This window comes from Podarcis vaucheri, assembly GCF_965113315.1.
Source record: "Podarcis vaucheri genome assembly, chromosome: Z".
NCBI lineage: Eukaryota > Metazoa > Chordata > Lepidosauria > Squamata > Lacertidae > Podarcis > Podarcis vaucheri.
This window is the reverse complement of record NC_138758.1, coordinates 53,214,841-53,234,588: the sequence shown is the minus strand read 5'-3', so window position 1 is coordinate 53,234,588 and position 19,748 is coordinate 53,214,841. Positions and strand designations below refer to the sequence as shown.

Here is a 19,748-nt window from a genome sequence, read left to right as displayed (position 1 = left end):
CTATTTCTTCTTCTATTTTTCTGTGATTCTATTTCTTAGTATTCTTTTCTATTGTTCCATTTCTATTTCTTTTTCTTCTATTTCTTATTCCCCATTTCTATTTCCTCTTATTCTGTGAGTCCATTTCTTATTCTTCTATTCTATTCTTCTATTTCTGTTCCTTCTCATTCTATTATTCTATTTCTTATTATTCTATTCTATTTCTTCTTTTCCATTTCTTTTTCTTAATCTATTCTTTACTTTCTATTTCTAATATTTCTAATTGTTTTATTTCTCTTTATTCCCACACCTCGAAATGGGGAAATGGGGAAAGCCTCCTTCTACTTCCTGTCTCCTCCTGCATCCTTCCTCCTCCTCCTTGGGTACCACTCCTCCCCCTTGAAGCATCCTTCCGCTTCCTGTCTCCTCCTGCATCCTTCCTCCTCCTCTTCCTTGGGTACCACTCCTCCCCCTTGAAGCATCCTTCTACTTCCTGTCTCCTCCTGCATCCTTCCTCCTCCTCCTTGGGTACCACTCCTCCTCCTTGAAGCATCCTTCTACTTCCTCTCTCCTCCCGCATCCTTCCTCCTCCTCTTCCTTGGGTACCACTCCTCCTCCTTGAAGCATCCTTCTACTTCCTGTCTCCTCCTGCCTCCTTCCTCCTCCTCCTCCTTGGGTACCACTCCTCCTCCTTGAAGCATCCTTCTACTTCCTGTCTCCTCCTGCATCCTTCCTCCTCCTCCTCCTTGGGTACCACTCCTCCTCCTTGAAGCCTCCTTCCACTTCCTGTCTCCTCCCACATCCTTCCTCCTCCTCCTCCTTGAAGCATCCTTCTACTTCCTGTCTCCTCCTGCATCCTTCTTCTTTCTGTCTCCTCCTGCATCCTTCCTCCTCCTCCTTAGGTACCACTCCTCCTCCTAGAAGCATCCTTCTGCATCCTTCCTTCTCCTCCTTCCACCATCCTTCTACTTCCTGTCTCCTCCTGCATCCTTCCTCTTCCTCCTCCTCATTGAATCCTCCTTCCACTTCCTGTCTCCTCCCACATCCTTCCTCCTCCTCCTCCTTGAAGCCTCCTTCCACTTCCTGTCTCCTCCCACATCCTTCCTCCTCCTCCTCCTTGAAGCATCCTTCTACTTCCTCTCTCCTCCCGCATCCTTCCTCCTCCTCTTCCTTGGGTACCACTCCTCCTCCTTGAAGCATCCTTCTACTTCCTCTCTCCTCCCGCATCCTTCCTCCTCCTCTTCCTTGGGTACCACTCCTCCTCCTTGAAGCATCCTTCCGCTTCCTGTCTCCTCCTGCATCCTTCCTCCTCCTCTTCCTTGGGTACCACTCCTCCTCCTTGAAGCATCCTTCCGCTTCCTGTCTCCTCCTGCATCCTTCCTCCTCCTCCTTGGGTACCACTCCTCCCCCTTGAAGCATCCTTCTACTTCCTGTCTCCTCCTGCATCCTTCCTCCTCCTCTTCCTTGGGTACCACTCCTCCCCCTTGAAGCATCCTTCTTCTTCCTGTCTCCTCCTGCATCCTTCCTCCTCCTCCTTGGGTACCACTCCTCCCCCTTGAAGCATCCTTCTACTTCCTGTCTCCTCCTGCATCCTTCCTCCTCCTCCTTGGGTACCACTCCTCCCCCTTGAAGCATCCTTCTACTTCCTGTCTCCTCCTGCATCCTTCCTCCTCCTCTTCCTTGGGTACCACTCCTCCCCCTTGAAGCATCCTTCTACATCCTGTCTCCTCCTGCATCCTTCCTCCTCCTCTTCCTTGGGTACCACTCCTCCTCCTTGAAGCATCCTTCTACTTCCTGTCTCCTCCTGCATCCTTCCTCCTCCTCTTCCTTGGGTACCACTCCTCCCCCTTGAAGCATCCTTCTACTTCCTGTCTCCTCCTGCATCCTTCCTCCTCCTCTTCCTTGGGTACCACTCCTCCTCCTTGAAGCATCCTTCCGCTTCCTGTCTCCTCCTGCATCCTTCCTCCTCCTCCTTGGGTACCACTCCTCCCCCTTGAAGCATCCTTCTACTTCCTGTCTCCTCCTGCATCCTTCCTCCTCCTCTTCCTTGGGTACCACTCCTCCCCCTTGAAGCATCCTTCTACTTCCTGTCTCCTCCTGCATCCTTCCTCCTCCTCCTCCTTGGGTACCACTCCTCCTCCTTGAAGCATCCTTCTACTTCCTGTCTCCTCCTGCCTCCTTCCTCCTCCTCCTCCTTGGGTACCACTCCTCCTCCTTGAAGCATCCTTCTACTTCCTGTCTCCTCCTGCATCCTTCCTCCTCCTCCTTGGGTACCACTCCTCCCCCTTGAAGCATCCTTCTACTTCCTGTCTCCTCCTGCATCCTTCCTCCTCCTCTTCCTTGGGTACCACTCCTCCCCCTTGAAGCATCCTTCTACTTCCTGTCTCCTCCTGCATCCTTCCTCCTCCTCCTCCTTGGGTACCACTCCTCCTCCTTGAAGCATCCTTCTACTTCCTGTCTCCTCCTGCATCCTTCCTCCTCCTCCTTGGGTACCACTCCTCCCCCTTGAAGCATCCTTCTACTTCCTGTCTCCTCCTGCATCCTTCCTCCTCTTCCTTGGGTACCACTCCTCCCCCTTGAAGCATCCTTCTACTTCCTGTCTCCTCCTGCATCCTTCCTCCTCCTCTTCCTTGGGTACCACTCCTCCCCCTTGAAGCATCCTTCTACTTCCTGTCTCCTCCTGCATCCTTCCTCCTCCTCCTTGGGTACCACTCCTCCCCCTTGAAGCATCCTTCTACTTCCTGTCTCCTCCTGCATCCTTCCTCCTCCTCCTCCTTGGGTACCACTCCTCCTCCTTGAAGCATCCTTCTACTTCCTGTCTCCTCCCGCATCCTTCCTCCTCCTCCTTGGGTACCACTCCTCCCCCTTGAAGCATCCTTCTACTTCCTGTCTCCTCCTGCATCCTTCCTCCTCCTCTTCCTTGGGTACCACTCCTCCTCCTTGAAGCATCCTTCCGCTTCCTGTCTCCTCCTGCATCCTTCCTCCTCCTCTTCCTTGGGTACCACTCCTCCTCCTTGAAGAATCCTTCCGCTTCCTGTCTCCTCCTGCATCCTTCCTCCTCCTCCTTGGGTACCACTCCTCCCCCTTGAAGCATCCTTCTACTTCCTGTCTCCTCCTGCATCCTTCCTCCTCCTCTTCCTTGGGTACCACTCCTCCCCCTTGAAGCATCCTTCTACTTCCTGTCTCCTCCTGCATCCTTCCTCCTCCTCCTCCTTGGGTACCACTCCTCCTCCTTGAAGCATCCTTCTACTTCCTGTCTCCTCCTGCCTCCTTCCTCCTCCTTGGGTACCACTCCTCATCCTTGAAGCATCCTTCTACTTCCTGTCTCCTCCTGCATCCTTCCTCCTCCTCCTTGGGTACCACTCCTCCCCCTTGAAGCATCCTTCTACTTCCTGTCTCCTCCTGCATCCTTCCTCCTCCTCCTTGGGTACCACTCCTCCTCCTTGAAGCATCCTTCCGCTTCCAGTCTCCTCCTGCATCCTTCCTCCTCCTCTTCCTTGGGTACCACTCCTCCCTCTTGAAGCATCCTTCTACTTCCTGTCTCCTCCTGCATCCTTCCTCCTCCTCTTCCTTGGGTACCACTCCTCCCCCTTGAAGCATCCTTCTACTTCCTGTCTCCTCCTGCATCCTTCCTCCTCCTCCTCCTTGAAGCATCCTTCTACTTCCTCTCTCCTCCCGCATCCTTCCTCCTCCTCTTCCTTGGGTACCACTCCTCCTCCTTGAAGCATCCTTCCGCTTCCTGTCTCCTCCTGCATCCTTCCTCCTCCTCTTCCTTGGGTACCACTCCTCCTCCTTGAAGCATCCTTCCGCTTCCTGTCTCCTCCTGCATCCTTCCTCCTCCTCCTTGGGTACCACTCCTCCCCCTTGAAGCATCCTTCTACTTCCTGTCTCCTCCTGCATCCTTCCTCCTCCTCTTCCTTGGGTACCACTCCTCCCCCTTGAAGCATCCTTCTTCTTCCTGTCTCCTCCTGCATCCTTCCTCCTCCTCCTCCTTGGGTACCACTCCTCCCCCTTGAAGCATCCTTCTACTTCCTGTCTCCTCCTGCATCCTTCCTCCTCCTCCTCCTTGGGTACCACTCCTCCTCCTTGAAGCATCCTTCTACTTCCTGTCTCCTCCTGCATCCTTCCTCCTCCTCTTCCTTGGGTACCACTCCTCCCCCTTGAAGCATCCTTCTACTTCCTGTCTCCTCCTGCATCCTTCCTCCTCCTCTTCCTTGGGTACCACTCCTCCTCCTTGAAGCATCCTTCCGCTTCCTGTCTCCTCCTGCATCCTTCCTCCTCCTCTTCCTTGGGTACCACTCCTCCTCCTTGAAGCATCCTTCCGCTTCCTGTCTCCTCCTGCATCCTTCCTCCTCCTCCTTGGGTACCACTCCTCCCCCTTGAAGCATCCTTCTACTTCCTGTCTCCTCCTGCATCCTTCCTCCTCCTCTTCCTTGGGTACCACTCCTCCCCCTTGAAGCATCCTTCTACTTCCTGTCTCCTCCTGCATCCTTCCTCCTCCTCCTCCTTGGGTACCACTCCTCATCCTTGAAGCATCCTTCTACTTCCTGTCTCCTCCTGCCTCCTTCCTCCTCCTCCTCCTTGGGTACCACTCCTCCTCCTTGAAGCATCCTTCTACTTCCTGTCTCCTCCTGCATCCTTCCTCCTCCTCCTTGGGTACCACTCCTCCCCCTTGAAGCATCCTTCTACTTCCTGTCTCCTCCTGCATCCTTCCTCCTCCTCTTCCTTGGGTACCACTCCTCCCCCTTGAAGCATCCTTCTACTTCCTGTCTCCTCCGGCATCCTTCCTCCTCGTCCTCCTTGGGTACCACTCCTCCTCCTTGAAGCATCCTTCTACTTCCTGTCTCCTCCTGCATCCTTCCTCCTCCTCCTTGGGTACCACTCCTCCCCCTTGAAGCATCCTTCTACTTCCTGTCTCCTCCTGCATCCTTCCTCCTCCTCTTCCTTGGGTACCACTCCTCCCCCTTGAAGCATCCTTCTACTTCCTGTCTCCTCCTGCATCCTTCCTCCTCCTCCTTGGGTACCACTCCTCCCCCTTGAAGCATCCTTCTACTTCCTGTCTCCTCCTGCATCCTTCCTCCTCCTCCTCCTTGGGTACCACTCCTCCTCCTTGAAGCATCCTTCTACTTCCTGTCTCCTCCCGCATCCTTCCTCCTCCTCCTTGGGTACCACTCCTCCCCCTTGAAGCATCCTTCTACTTCCTGTCTCCTCCTGCATCCTTCCTCCTCCTCTTCCTTGGGTACCACTCCTCCTCCTTGAAGCATCCTTCCGCTTCCTGTCTCCTCCTGCATCCTTCCTCCTCCTCTTCCTTGGGTACCACTCCTCCTCCTTGAAGCATCCTTCCGCTTCCTGTCTCCTCCTGCATCCTTCCTCCTCCTCCTTGGGTACCACTCCTCCCCCTTGAAGCATCCTTCTACTTCCTGTCTCCTCCTGCATCCTTCCTCCTCCTCTTCCTTGGGTACCACTCCTCCCCCTTGAAGCATCCTTCTACTTCCTGTCTCCTCCTGCATCCTTCCTCCTCCTCCTCCTTGGGTACCACTCCTCCTCCTTGAAGCATCCTTCTACTTCCTGTCTCCTCCTGCCTCCTTCCTCCTCCTCCTCCTTGGGTACCACTCCTCCTCCTTGAAGCATCCTTCCGCTTCCAGTCTCCTCCTGCATCCTTCCTCCTCCTCTTCCTTGGGTACCACTCCTCCCTCTTGAAGCATCCTTCTACTTCCTGTCTCCTCCTGCATCCTTCCTCCTCCTCTTCCTTGGGTACCACTCCTCCCCCTTGAAGCATCCTTCTACTTCCTGTCTCCTCCTGCATCCTTCCTCCTCCTCCTCCTTGGGTACCACTCCTCCTCCTTGAAGCATCCTTCCGCTTCCTGTCTCCTCCTGCATCCTTCCCCCTCCTCTTCCTTGGGTACCACTCCTCCCTCTTGAAGCATCCTTCTACTTCCTGTCTCCTCCTGCATCCTTCCTCCTCCTCTTCCTTGGGTACCACTCCTCCCCCTTGAAGCATCCTTCTACTTCCTGTCTCCTCCTGCATCCTTCCTCCTCCTCCTCCTTGGGTACCACTCCTCCTCCTTGAAGCATCCTTCCGCTTCCTGTCTCCTCCTGCATCCTTCCTCCTCCTCTTCCTTGGGTACCACTCCTCCCCCTTGAAGCATCCTTCTACTTCCTGTCTCCTCCTGCATCCTTCCTCCTCCTCCTCCTTGGGTACCACTCCTCCTCCTTGAAGCATCCTTCTACTTCCTGTCTCCTCCTGCATCCTTCCTCCTCCTCTTCCTTGGGTACCACTCCTCCTCCTTGAAGCATCCTTCCACTTCCTGTCTCCTCCCACATCCTTCCTCCTCCTCCTCCTTGAAGCATCCTTCTACTTCCTGTCTCCTCCTGCATCCTTCTTCTTTCTGCCTCCTCCTGCATCCTTCCTCCTCCTCCTTGGGTACCACTCCTCCTCCTAGAAGCATCCTTCTGCATCCTTCCTTCTCCTCCTTCCACCATCCTTCTACTTCCTGTCTCCTCCTGCATCCTTCCTCTTCCTCCTCCTCCTTGAAGCATCCTTCTACTTCCTGTCTCCTCCTGCATCCTTCCTCTTCCTCCTCCTCCTTGAAGCCTCCTTCCACTTCCTGTCTCCTCCCACATCCTTCCTCCTCCTCCTCCTTGAAGCCTCCTTCTACTTCCTGTCTCCTCCCGCATCCTTCCTCCTCCTCCTCCTTGGGTACCACTCCTCCTCCTTGAAGCATCCTTCTACTTCCTCTCTCCTCCCGCATCCTTCCTCCTCCTCTTCCTTGGGTACCACTCCTCCTCCTTGAAGCATCCTTCTACTTCCTCTCTCCTCCCGCATCCTTCCTCCTCCTCTTCCTTGGGTACCACTCCTCCTCCTTGAAGCATCCTTCTACTTCCTGTCTCCTCCCACATCCTTCCTCCTCCTCCTCCTTGGGTACCACTCCTCCTCCTTGAAGCATCCTTCTTCTTCCTGTCTCCTCCTGCATCCTTCCTCCTCCTCCTCCTTAAAGCATCCTTCTACTTCCTGCCTCCTCCTGCATCCTTCCGTCTCCTTGAAGCATCCTTCTACTTCCTGTCTCCTCCTGCATCCTTCCTCTTCCTGTCTCCTCCTGCCTCCTCCTTCTTGAAGCATCCTTCTACTTCCTGTCTCCTCCTGTCTCCTTCCTCCTCCTCCTTGAAGCATCCTTCTACTTCCTGTCTCCTCCTGCATCCTTCCTCTTCCTGTCTCCTCCTGCCTCCTCCTTCTTGAAGCATCCTTCTACTTCCTGTCTCCTCCTTCCTCCTTCCTCCTCCTCCTTGAAGCATCCTTCTACTTCCTGCCTCCTCCTGCATCCTTCCGTCTCCTTGAAGCATCCTTCTACTTCCTGTCTCCTCCTGCATCCTTCCTCTTCCTGTCTCCTCCTGCCTCCTCCTTCTTGAAGCATCCTTCTACTTCCTGTCTCCTCCTGTCTCCTTCCTCCTCCTCCTTGAAGCCTCCTTCTACTTCCTGTCTCCTCCCACATCCTTCCTCCTCCTCTTCCTTGGGTACCACTCCTCCTCCTTAAAGCATCCTTCTTCTTCCTGTCTCCTCCTTCCTCCTTCCTCCTCCTCCTTGAAGCATCCTTCTACTTCCTGCCTCCTCCTGCATCCTTCCGTCTCCTTGAAGCATCCTTCTACTTCCTGTCTCCTCCTGCATCCTTCCTCTTCCTGTCTCCTCCTGCCTCCTCCTTCTTGAAGCATCCTTCTACTTCCTGTCTCCTCCTGTCTCCTTCCTCCTCCTCCTTGAAGCATCCTTCTACTTCCTGTCTCCTCCTGTCTCCTTCCTCCTCCTCCTTGAAGCATCCTTCTTCTTCCTGTCTCCTCCTGCATCCTTCCTCCTCCTCCTCCTTGAAGCATCCTTCTTCTTCCTGTCTCCTCCTGCATCCTTCCTCCTCCTCCCCCTTGAAGCATCCTTCTTCTTCCTGTCTCCTCCCACATCCTTCCTCCTCCTCCTCCTTGAAGCATCCTTCTTCTTCCTGTCTCCTCCTGCATCCTTCCTCCTCCTCCTCCTTGGGTACCACTCCTCCTCCTTGAAGCATCCTTCTTCTTCCTGTCTCCTCCTGCATCCTTCCTCCTCCTCCTCCTTAAAGCATCCTTCTACTTCCTGCCTCCTCCTGCATCCTTCCGTCTCCTTGAAGCATCCTTCTACTTCCTGTCTCCTCCTGCATCCTTCCTCTTCCTGTCTCCTCCTGCCTCCTCCTTCTTGAAGCATCCTTCTACTTCCTGTCTCCTCCTGTCTCCTTCCTCCTCCTCCTTGAAGCATCCTTCTACTTCCTGTCTCCTCCTGCATCCTTCCTCTTCCTGTCTCCTCCTGCCTCCTCCTTCTTGAAGCATCCTTCTACTTCCTGTCTCCTCCTTCCTCCTCCTCCTTGAAGCATCCTTCTACTTCCTGCCTCCTCCTGCATCCTTCCGTCTCCTTGAAGCATCCTTCTACTTCCTGTCTCCTCCTGCATCCTTCCTCTTCCTGTCTCCTCCTGCCTCCTCCTTCTTGAAGCATCCTTCTACTTCCTGTCTCCTCCTGTCTCCTTCCTCCTCCTCCTTGAAGCCTCCTTCTACTTCCTGTCTCCTCCCACATCCTTCCTCCTCCTCTTCCTTGGGTACCACTCCTCCTCCTTAAAGCATCCTTCTTCTTCCTGTCTCCTCCTTCCTCCTTCCTCCTTCCTCCTCCTCCTTGAAGCATCCTTCTACTTCCTGCCTCCTGCATCCTTCCGTCTCCTTGAAGCATCCTTCTACTTCCTGTCTCCTCCTGCATCCTTCCTCTTCCTGTCTCCTCCTGCGTCCTCCTTCTTGAAGCATCCTTCTACTTCCTGTCTCCTCCTGTCTCCTTCCTCCTCCTCCTTGTAGCATCCTTCTTCTTCCTGTCTCCTCCTGTCTCCTTCCTCCTCCTCCTTGAAGCATCCTTCTTCTTCCTGTCTCCTCCTGCCTCCTCCTTCTTGAAGCATCCTTCTACTTCCTGTCTCCTCCTGTCTCCTTCCTCCTCCTCCTTGAAGCATCCTTCTACTTCCTGTCTCCTCCTGTCTCCTTCCTCCTCCTCCTTGTAGCATCCTTCTTCTTCCTGTCTCCTCCTGTCTCCTTCCTCCTCCTCCTTGAAGCATCCTTCTTCTTCCTGTCTCCTCCTGCCTCCTCCTTCTTGAAGCATCCTTCTACTTCCTGTCTCCTCCTGTCTCCTTCCTCCTCCTCCTTGAAGCATCCTTCTACTTCCTGTCTCCTCCTGCATCCTGCCTCCTCCTTCTTGAAGCATCCTTCTACTTCCTGTCTCCTCCTGTCTCCTTCCTCCTCCTCCTTGAAGCATCCTTCTACTTCCTGTCTCCTCCTGCATCCTTCCTCTTCCTGTCTCCTCCTGCCTCCTCCTTCTTGAAGCATCCTTCTACTTCCTGTCTCCTCCTGTCTCCTTCCTCCTCCTCCTTGAAGCATCCTTCTACTTCCTGTCTCCTCCTGCATCCTTCCTCTTCCTGTCTCCTCCTGCATCCTTCCTCCTCCTCCTTGGGTACCACTCCTCCCCCTTGAAGCATCCTTCTACTTCCTGTCTCCTCCTGCATCCTTCCTCCTCCTCTTCCTTGGGTACCACTCCTCCCCCTTGAAGCATCCTTCTACTTCCTGTCTCCTCCTGCATCCTTCCTCCTCCTCCTCCTTGGGTACCACTCCTCCTCCTTGAAGCATCCTTCTACTTCCTGTCTCCTCCTGCCTCCTTCCTCCTCCTCCTCCTTGGGTACCACTCCTCCTCCTTGAAGCATCCTTCCGCTTCCAGTCTCCTCCTGCATCCTTCCTCCTCCTCTTCCTTGGGTACCACTCCTCCCTCTTGAAGCATCCTTCTACTTCCTGTCTCCTCCTGCATCCTTCCTCCTCCTCTTCCTTGGGTACCACTCCTCCCCCTTGAAGCATCCTTCTACTTCCTGTCTCCTCCTGCATCCTTCCTCCTCCTCCTCCTTGGGTACCACTCCTCCTCCTTGAAGCATCCTTCCGCTTCCTGTCTCCTCCTGCATCCTTCCCCCTCCTCTTCCTTGGGTACCACTCCTCCTCCTTGAAGCATCCTTCTACTTCCTGTCTCCTCCTGCATCCTTCCTCCTCCTCTTCCTTGGGTACCACTCCTCCCCCTTGAAGCATCCTTCTACTTCCTGTCTCCTCCTGCATCCTTCCTCCTCCTCCTCCTTGGGTACCACTCCTCCTCCTTGAAGCATCCTTCCGCTTCCTGTCTCCTCCTGCATCCTTCCTCCTCCTCTTCCTTGGGTACCACTCCTCCCCCTTGAAGCATCCTTCTACTTCCTGTCTCCTCCTGCATCCTTCCTCCTCCTCCTCCTTGGGTACCACTCCTCCTCCTTGAAGCATCCTTCTACTTCCTGTCTCCTCCTGCATCCTTCCTCCTCCTCTTCCTTGGGTACCACTCCTCCTCCTTGAAGCATCCTTCCACTTCCTGTCTCCTCCCACATCCTTCCTCCTCCTCCTCCTTGAAGCATCCTTCTACTTCCTGTCTCCTCCTGCATCCTTCTTCTTTCTGCCTCCTCCTGCATCCTTCCTCCTCCTCCTTGGGTACCACTCCTCCTCCTAGAAGCATCCTTCTGCATCCTTCCTTCTCCTCCTTCCACCATCCTTCTACTTCCTGTCTCCTCCTGCATCCTTCCTCTTCCTCCTCCTCCTTGAAGCATCCTTCTACTTCCTGTCTCCTCCTGCATCCTTCCTCTTCCTCCTCCTCCTTGAAGCCTCCTTCCACTTCCTGTCTCCTCCCACATCCTTCCTCCTCCTCCTCCTTGAAGCCTCCTTCTACTTCCTGTCTCCTCCCGCATCCTTCCTCCTCCTCCTCCTTGGGTACCACTCCTCCTCCTTGAAGCATCCTTCTACTTCCTCTCTCCTCCCGCATCCTTCCTCCTCCTCTTCCTTGGGTACCACTCCTCCTCCTTGAAGCATCCTTCTACTTCCTGTCTCCTCCCACATCCTTCCTCCTCCTCTTCCTTGGGTACCACTCCTCCTCCTTGAAGCATCCTTCTACTTCCTGTCTCCTCCCACATCCTTCCTCCTCCTCCTCCTTGGGTACCACTCCTCCTCCTTGAAGCATCCTTCTTCTTCCTGTCTCCTCCTGCATCCTTCCTCCTCCTCCTCCTTAAAGCATCCTTCTACTTCCTGCCTCCTCCTGCATCCTTCCGTCTCCTTGAAGCATCCTTCTACTTCCTGTCTCCTCCTGCATCCTTCCTCTTCCTGTCTCCTCCTGCCTCCTCCTTCTTGAAGCATCCTTCTACTTCCTGTCTCCTCCTGTCTCCTTCCTCCTCCTCCTTGAAGCATCCTTCTACTTCCTGTCTCCTCCTGCATCCTTCCTCTTCCTGTCTCCTCCTGCCTCCTCCTTCTTGAAGCATCCTTCTACTTCCTGTCTCCTCCTTCCTCCTTCCTCCTCCTCCTTGAAGCATCCTTCTACTTCCTGCCTCCTCCTGCATCCTTCCGTCTCCTTGAAGCATCCTTCTACTTCCTGTCTCCTCCTGCATCCTTCCTCTTCCTGTCTCCTCCTGCCTCCTCCTTCTTGAAGCATCCTTCTACTTCCTGTCTCCTCCTGTCTCCTTCCTCCTCCTCCTTGAAGCCTCCTTCTACTTCCTGTCTCCTCCCACATCCTTCCTCCTCCTCTTCCTTGGGTACCACTCCTCCTCCTTAAAGCATCCTTCTTCTTCCTGTCTCCTCCTTCCTCCTTCCTCCTCCTCCTTGAAGCATCCTTCTACTTCCTGCCTCCTCCTGCATCCTTCCGTCTCCTTGAAGCATCCTTCTACTTCCTGTCTCCTCCTGCATCCTTCCTCTTCCTGTCTCCTCCTGCCTCCTCCTTCTTGAAGCATCCTTCTACTTCCTGTCTCCTCCTGTCTCCTTCCTCCTCCTCCTTGAAGCATCCTTCTACTTCCTGTCTCCTCCTGTCTCCTTCCTCCTCCTCCTTGAAGCATCCTTCTTCTTCCTGTCTCCTCCTGCATCCTTCCTCCTCCTCCTCCTTGAAGCATCCTTCTTCTTCCTGTCTCCTCCTGCATCCTTCCTCCTCCTCCCCCTTGAAGCATCCTTCTTCTTCCTGTCTCCTCCCACATCCTTCCTCCTCCTCCTCCTTGAAGCATCCTTCTTCTTCCTGTCTCCTCCTGCATCCTTCCTCCTCCTCCTCCTTGGGTACCACTCCTCCTCCTTGAAGCATCCTTCTTCTTCCTGTCTCCTCCTGCATCCTTCCTCCTCCTCCTCCTTAAAGCATCCTTCTACTTCCTGCCTCCTCCTGCATCCTTCCGTCTCCTTGAAGCATCCTTCTACTTCCTGTCTCCTCCTGCATCCTTCCTCTTCCTGTCTCCTCCTGCCTCCTCCTTCTTGAAGCATCCTTCTACTTCCTGTCTCCTCCTGTCTCCTTCCTCCTCCTCCTTGAAGCATCCTTCTACTTCCTGTCTCCTCCTGCATCCTTCCTCTTCCTGTCTCCTCCTGCCTCCTCCTTCTTGAAGCATCCTTCTACTTCCTGTCTCCTCCTTCCTCCTCCTCCTTGAAGCATCCTTCTACTTCCTGCCTCCTCCTGCATCCTTCCGTCTCCTTGAAGCATCCTTCTACTTCCTGTCTCCTCCTGCATCCTTCCTCTTCCTGTCTCCTCCTGCCTCCTCCTTCTTGAAGCATCCTTCTACTTCCTGTCTCCTCCTGTCTCCTTCCTCCTCCTCCTTGAAGCCTCCTTCTACTTCCTGTCTCCTCCCACATCCTTCCTCCTCCTCTTCCTTGGGTACCACTCCTCCTCCTTAAAGCATCCTTCTTCTTCCTGTCTCCTCCTTCCTCCTTCCTCCTTCCTCCTCCTCCTTGAAGCATCCTTCTACTTCCTGCCTCCTGCATCCTTCCGTCTCCTTGAAGCATCCTTCTACTTCCTGTCTCCTCCTGCATCCTTCCTCTTCCTGTCTCCTCCTGCGTCCTCCTTCTTGAAGCATCCTTCTACTTCCTGTCTCCTCCTGTCTCCTTCCTCCTCCTCCTTGTAGCATCCTTCTTCTTCCTGTCTCCTCCTGTCTCCTTCCTCCTCCTCCTTGAAGCATCCTTCTTCTTCCTGTCTCCTCCTGCCTCCTCCTTCTTGAAGCATCCTTCTACTTCCTGTCTCCTCCTGTCTCCTTCCTCCTCCTCCTTGAAGCATCCTTCTACTTCCTGTCTCCTCCTGTCTCCTTCCTCCTCCTCCTTGTAGCATCCTTCTTCTTCCTGTCTCCTCCTGTCTCCTTCCTCCTCCTCCTTGAAGCATCCTTCTTCTTCCTGTCTCCTCCTGCCTCCTCCTTCTTGAAGCATCCTTCTACTTCCTGTCTCCTCCTGTCTCCTTCCTCCTCCTCCTTGAAGCATCCTTCTACTTCCTGTCTCCTCCTGCATCCTGCCTCCTCCTTCTTGAAGCATCCTTCTACTTCCTGTCTCCTCCTGTCTCCTTCCTCCTCCTCCTTGAAGCATCCTTCTACTTCCTGTCTCCTCCTGCATCCTTCCTCTTCCTGTCTCCTCCTGCCTCCTCCTTCTTGAAGCATCCTTCTACTTCCTGTCTCCTCCTGTCTCCTTCCTCCTCCTCCTTGAAGCATCCTTCTACTTCCTGTCTCCTCCTGCATCCTTCCTCTTCCTGTCTCCTCCTGCATCCTTCCTCCTCCTCCTTGGGTACCACTCCTCCCCCTTGAAGCATCCTTCTACTTCCTGTCTCCTCCTGCATCCTTCCTCCTCCTCTTCCTTGGGTACCACTCCTCCCCCTTGAAGCATCCTTCTACTTCCTGTCTCCTCCTGCATCCTTCCTCCTCCTCCTCCTTGGGTACCACTCCTCCTCCTTGAAGCATCCTTCTACTTCCTGTCTCCTCCTGCCTCCTTCCTCCTCCTCCTCCTTGGGTACCACTCCTCCTCCTTGAAGCATCCTTCCGCTTCCAGTCTCCTCCTGCATCCTTCCTCCTCCTCTTCCTTGGGTACCACTCCTCCCTCTTGAAGCATCCTTCTACTTCCTGTCTCCTCCTGCATCCTTCCTCCTCCTCTTCCTTGGGTACCACTCCTCCCCCTTGAAGCATCCTTCTACTTCCTGTCTCCTCCTGCATCCTTCCTCCTCCTCCTCCTTGGGTACCACTCCTCCTCCTTGAAGCATCCTTCCGCTTCCTGTCTCCTCCTGCATCCTTCCCCCTCCTCTTCCTTGGGTACCACTCCTCCCTCTTGAAGCATCCTTCTACTTCCTGTCTCCTCCTGCATCCTTCCTCCTCCTCTTCCTTGGGTACCACTCCTCCCCCTTGAAGCATCCTTCTACTTCCTGTCTCCTCCTGCATCCTTCCTCCTCCTCCTCCTTGGGTACCACTCCTCCTCCTTGAAGCATCCTTCCGCTTCCTGTCTCCTCCTGCATCCTTCCTCCTCCTCTTCCTTGGGTACCACTCCTCCCCCTTGAAGCATCCTTCTACTTCCTGTCTCCTCCTGCATCCTTCCTCCTCCTCCTCCTTGGGTACCACTCCTCCTCCTTGAAGCATCCTTCTACTTCCTGTCTCCTCCTGCATCCTTCCTCCTCCTCTTCCTTGGGTACCACTCCTCCTCCTTGAAGCATCCTTCCACTTCCTGTCTCCTCCCACATCCTTCCTCCTCCTCCTCCTTGAAGCATCCTTCTACTTCCTGTCTCCTCCTGCATCCTTCTTCTTTCTGCCTCCTCCTGCATCCTTCCTCCTCCTCCTTGGGTACCACTCCTCCTCCTAGAAGCATCCTTCTGCATCCTTCCTTCTCCTCCTTCCACCATCCTTCTACTTCCTGTCTCCTCCTGCATCCTTCCTCTTCCTCCTCCTCCTTGAAGCATCCTTCTACTTCCTGTCTCCTCCTGCATCCTCCCTCTTCCTCCTCCTCCTTGAAGCCTCCTTCCACTTCCTGTCTCCTCCCACATCCTTCCTCCTCCTCCTCCTTGAAGCCTCCTTCTACTTCCTGTCTCCTCCCGCATCCTTCCTCCTCCTCCTCCTTGGGTACCACTCCTCCTCCTTGAAGCATCCTTCTACTTCCTCTCTCCTCCCGCATCCTTCCTCCTCCTCTTCCTTGGGTACCACTCCTCCTCCTTGAAGCATCCTTCTACTTCCTCTCTCCTCCCGCATCCTTCCTCCTCCTCTTCCTTGGGTACCACTCCTCCTCCTTGAAGCATCCTTCTACTTCCTGTCTCCTCCCACATCCTTCCTCCTCCTCCTCCTTGGGTACCACTCCTCCTCCTTGAAGCATCCTTCTTCTTCCTGTCTCCTCCTGCATCCTTCCTCCTCCTCCTCCTTAAAGCATCCTTCTACTTCCTGCCTCCTCCTGCATCCTTCCGTCTCCTTGAAGCATCCTTCTACTTCCTGTCTCCTCCTGCATCCTTCCTCTTCCTGTCTCCTCCTGCCTCCTCCTTCTTGAAGCATCCTTCTACTTCCTGTCTCCTCCTGTCTCCTTCCTCCTCCTCCTTGAAGCATCCTTCTACTTCCTGTCTCCTCCTGCATCCTTCCTCTTCCTGTCTCCTCCTGCCTCCTCCTTCTTGAAGCATCCTTCTACTTCCTGTCTCCTCCTTCCTCCTTCCTCCTCCTCCTTGAAGCATCCTTCTACTTCCTGCCTCCTCCTGCATCCTTCCGTCTCCTTGAAGCATCCTTCTACTTCCTGTCTCCTCCTGCATCCTTCCTCTTCCTGTCTCCTCCTGCCTCCTCCTTCTTGAAGCATCCTTCTACTTCCTGTCTCCTCCTGTCTCCTTCCTCCTCCTCCTTGAAGCCTCCTTCTACTTCCTGTCTCCTCCCACATCCTTCCTCCTCCTCTTCCTTGGGTACCACTCCTCCTCCTTAAAGCATCCTTCTTCTTCCTGTCTCCTCCTTCCTCCTTCCTCCTCCTCCTTGAAGCATCCTTCTACTTCCTGCCTCCTCCTGCATCCTTCCGTCTCCTTGAAGCATCCTTCTACTTCCTGTCTCCTCCTGCATCCTTCCTCTTCCTGTCTCCTCCTGCCTCCTCCTTCTTGAAGCATCCTTCTACTTCCTGTCTCCTCCTGTCTCCTTCCTCCTCCTCCTTGAAGCATCCTTCTACTTCCTGTCTCCTCCTGTCTCCTTCCTCCTCCTCCTTGAAGCATCCTTCTTCTTCCTGTCTCCTCCTGCATCCTTCCTCCTCCTCCTCCTTGAAGCATCCTTCTTCTTCCTGTCTCCTCCTGCATCCTTCCTCCTCCTCCCCCTTGAAGCATCCTTCTTCTTCCTGTCTCCTCCCACATCCTTCCTCCTCCTCCTCCTTGAAGCATCCTTCTTCTTCCTGTCTCCTCCTGCATCCTTCCTCCTCCTCCTCCTTGGGTACCACTCCTCCTCCTTGAAGCATCCTTCTTCTTCCTGTCTCCTCCTGCATCCTTCCTCCTCCTCCTCCTTAAAGCATCCTTCTACTTCCTGCCTCCTCCTGCATCCTTCCGTCTCCTTGAAGCATCCTTCTACTTCCTGTCTCCTCCTGCATCCTTCCTCTTCCTGTCTCCTCCTGCCTCCTCCTTCTTGAAGCATCCTTCTACTTCCTGTCTCCTCCTGTCTCCTTCCTCCTCCTCCTTGAAGCATCCTTCTACTTCCTGTCTCCTCCTGCATCCTTCCTCTTCCTGTCTCCTCCTGCCTCCTCCTTCTTGAAGCATCCTTCTACTTCCTGTCTCCTCCTTCCTCCTCCTCCTTGAAGCATCCTTCTACTTCCTGCCTCCTCCTGCATCCTTCCGTCTCCTTGAAGCATCCTTCTACTTCCTGTCTCCTCCTGCATCCTTCCTCTTCCTGTCTCCTCCTGCCTCCTCCTTCTTGAAGCATCCTTCTACTTCCTGTCTCCTCCTGTCTCCTTCCTCCTCCTCCTTGAAGCCTCCTTCTACTTCCTGTCTCCTCCCACATCCTTCCTCCTCCTCTTCCTTGGGTACCACTCCTCCTCCTTAAAGCATCCTTCTTCTTCCTGTCTCCTCCTTCCTCCTTCCTCCTTCCTCCTCCTCCTTGAAGCATCCTTCTACTTCCTGCCTCCTGCATCCTTCCGTCTCCTTGAAGCATCCTTCTACTTCCTGTCTCCTCCTGCATCCTTCCTCTTCCTGTCTCCTCCTGCGTCCTCCTTCTTGAAGCATCCTTCTACTTCCTGTCTCCTCCTGTCTCCTTCCTCCTCCTCCTTGTAGCATCCTTCTTCTTCCTGTCTCCTCCTGTCTCCTTCCTCCTCCTCCTTGAAGCATCCTTCTTCTTCCTGTCTCCTCCTGCCTCCTCCTTCTTGAAGCATCCTTCTACTTCCTGTCTCCTCCTGTCTCCTTCCTCCTCCTCCTTGAAGCATCCTTCTACTTCCTGTCTCCTCCTGTCTCCTTCCTCCTCCTCCTTGTAGCATCCTTCTTCTTCCTGTCTCCTCCTGTCTCCTTCCTCCTCCTCCTTGAAGCATCCTTCTTCTTCCTGTCTCCTCCTGCCTCCTCCTTCTTGAAGCATCCTTCTACTTCCTGTCTCCTCCTGTCTCCTTCCTCCTCCTCCTTGAAGCATCCTTCTACTTCCTGTCTCCTCCTGCATCCTGCCTCCTCCTTCTTGAAGCATCCTTCTACTTCCTGTCTCCTCCTGTCTCCTTCCTCCTCCTCCTTGAAGCATCCTTCTACTTCCTGTCTCCTCCTGCATCCTTCCTCTTCCTGTCTCCTCCTGCCTCCTCCTTCTTGAAGCATCCTTCTACTTCCTGTCTCCTCCTGTCTCCTTCCTCCTCCTCCTTGAAGCATCCTTCTACTTCCTGTCTCCTCCTGCATCCTTCCTCTTCCTGTCTCCTCCTGCATCCTTCCTCCTCCTCCTTGGGTATTAATATTTTTAATAAGCCTGGGTTTAAGGCTGGCTTTATAAGGTTGTTGGGTTTATTCGTTTATAAATAAAAATCCAATAAAAAAAAAATTGGGGGGAGGAAAAGAAGGAGGAAGCAGGATTCGAACGCGGGACCCGGCCCGAGACTCACTCTTGTAGTTCCAGTGGATGCTGGTGACCTGGATTTCCTGCGTGGGGACGTAGGCGTCGAGGAACTTCTTGCCCTGCAGGCGGTGCCACAAGGTGGTTTTGCCCGTGTTGCGGTCGCCCCGGATGACGATCTTCACTGCGGGGAGAAAAAGAAATAGAAGAATAAGGAATAGAAATAGAGAATAAGAAATAGAAGAATAGAATGAAAGAATAAGAAATAGAGGAATAGAAGAATATGGCGGTCGCCCCGGATGACGATCTGCACTGCGTGAAGAACAAGAAGAATAATTAGAAACGGAATAAGAAAGAGAATAATAAGGAATAGAAATAGGGAATAAGAAATAGAATAATAAGGAATAGAAATAGAGAATAAGAAAGAGAAGAATAGAAGAATAGAATAAGAAATAGAAGAAGAGAAGAATAGAATCAAAGAATAAGAAATAGAGGAAGAGAAGAATATTGCGGTCGCCCCGGATGACGATCTTCACTGCGTTAAGAAGAAGCATAAATAGGAACGGAAGAAGAAAGAGAATAATAAGGAATAGAAATAGAGAATAAGAAATAGAATAATAAGGAATAGAGAATAAGAAATAGAAGAATAGAATCAAAGAATAAGAAATAGAAGAAGAGAAGAATATTGCGGTCGCCCCGGATGACGCTCTTCACTGCGTGAAGAAGAAGAATAAATAGGAACGAAATAAGAAAGAGAATAATAAGGAATAGAAATAGAGAATAAGAAATAGAATAATAAGGAATAGAAATAGAGAATAAGAAATAGAAGAATAAGGAATAGAAATAGAGAATAAGAAATAGAAGAATAGAAGAATAGAATCAAAGAATAAGAAATAGAGGAATAGAAGAATATTGCGGTCGCCCCGGATGACGATCTTCACTGCATGAAGAAGAAGAATAAATTGGAACGGAAGAAGAAATAGAATAATAAGGAATGGAAATAGAGAATAAGAAATAGAATAATAAGGAATAGAAATAGAGAATAAGAAATAGAAGAATAGAATAAAAAAATAAGAAATAGAAGAATATTGCGGTCGCCCCGGATGACGATCTTCACTGCGGGGAAAGGGGAATAAAGAGACATAAGGGAGAGAATGAGAAGAAATAGAAATAGAAAAAGAAATAGAATCATAGAATCATCTAGAATCATCTTCACTGCCGGGAAACGGGAAGGAAAAGAAAGATGAAATAAGGAAGAGGATGAGAAGAAATAGAAATAGAAAATATATGTGTGTGTGAGTATATATATATATATGTATATGTATATATATATATATATATATATATATATGCAGGTTTTGGTGTCTTCGGGTGTCTTCCCGTGTAAGAGTCGGGGTGTCTGTGCGACGTTTCGACGAGGTCTCACTCGTCATCTTCAGGCTGGTGCTTTCGGCTTCTTAGTAACAATATAGACCTCGTCGAAACGTCGCACAGACACCCCGACTCTTACACGGGAAGACACCCGAAGACACCAAAACCTGCATTCCTGTACCCGTGAAAATCTACGAAAGCATATATATATATATATATATATATATATATATATATAAATAAAATATATATTGCTCTATATATAGAGCAATACATATATACACACACACACACACACTGTATTTTTTGCTCAATAACGTAATGTCGTATGATTATGTCATACTCAAAAGTTATGTCATATAGTAATAATAATAATAATAATAATATGGTCTTTGGAAACACTGGTATTGGAATCTTCTACATATAATGACTAATAAATTCGGATGGAAGAGATTCGAGGAAGTCAATTAATTTTAATTTGGTCCTTAATTTTAATTAAGTGGTCATCTGCTGCGTGTATCTTTTTTCTCTTTCTTTTTTTCTCTTTCTTTGTTTTTATTACTTTGTTAATCTTTGTTTTGT

At 52.2% G+C, this 19,748-nt stretch overlaps 1 protein-coding gene across 1 annotated transcript in view; it reads right to left on the bottom strand.

Annotated features, from left to right (window-relative positions):
- Window positions 1–19,748, bottom strand: part of LOC309524289 (rab-like protein 6) — a 43,857-nt gene that overhangs the window by 20,022 nt on the left and 4,087 nt on the right. The window contains exon 2 of the mRNA XM_082208746.1: window positions 17,845–17,979. Coding sequence (XP_082064872.1) covers window positions 17,845–17,979 — 135 coding nt within the window. The remainder of the gene's footprint in view (window positions 1–17,844; window positions 17,980–19,748) is intronic.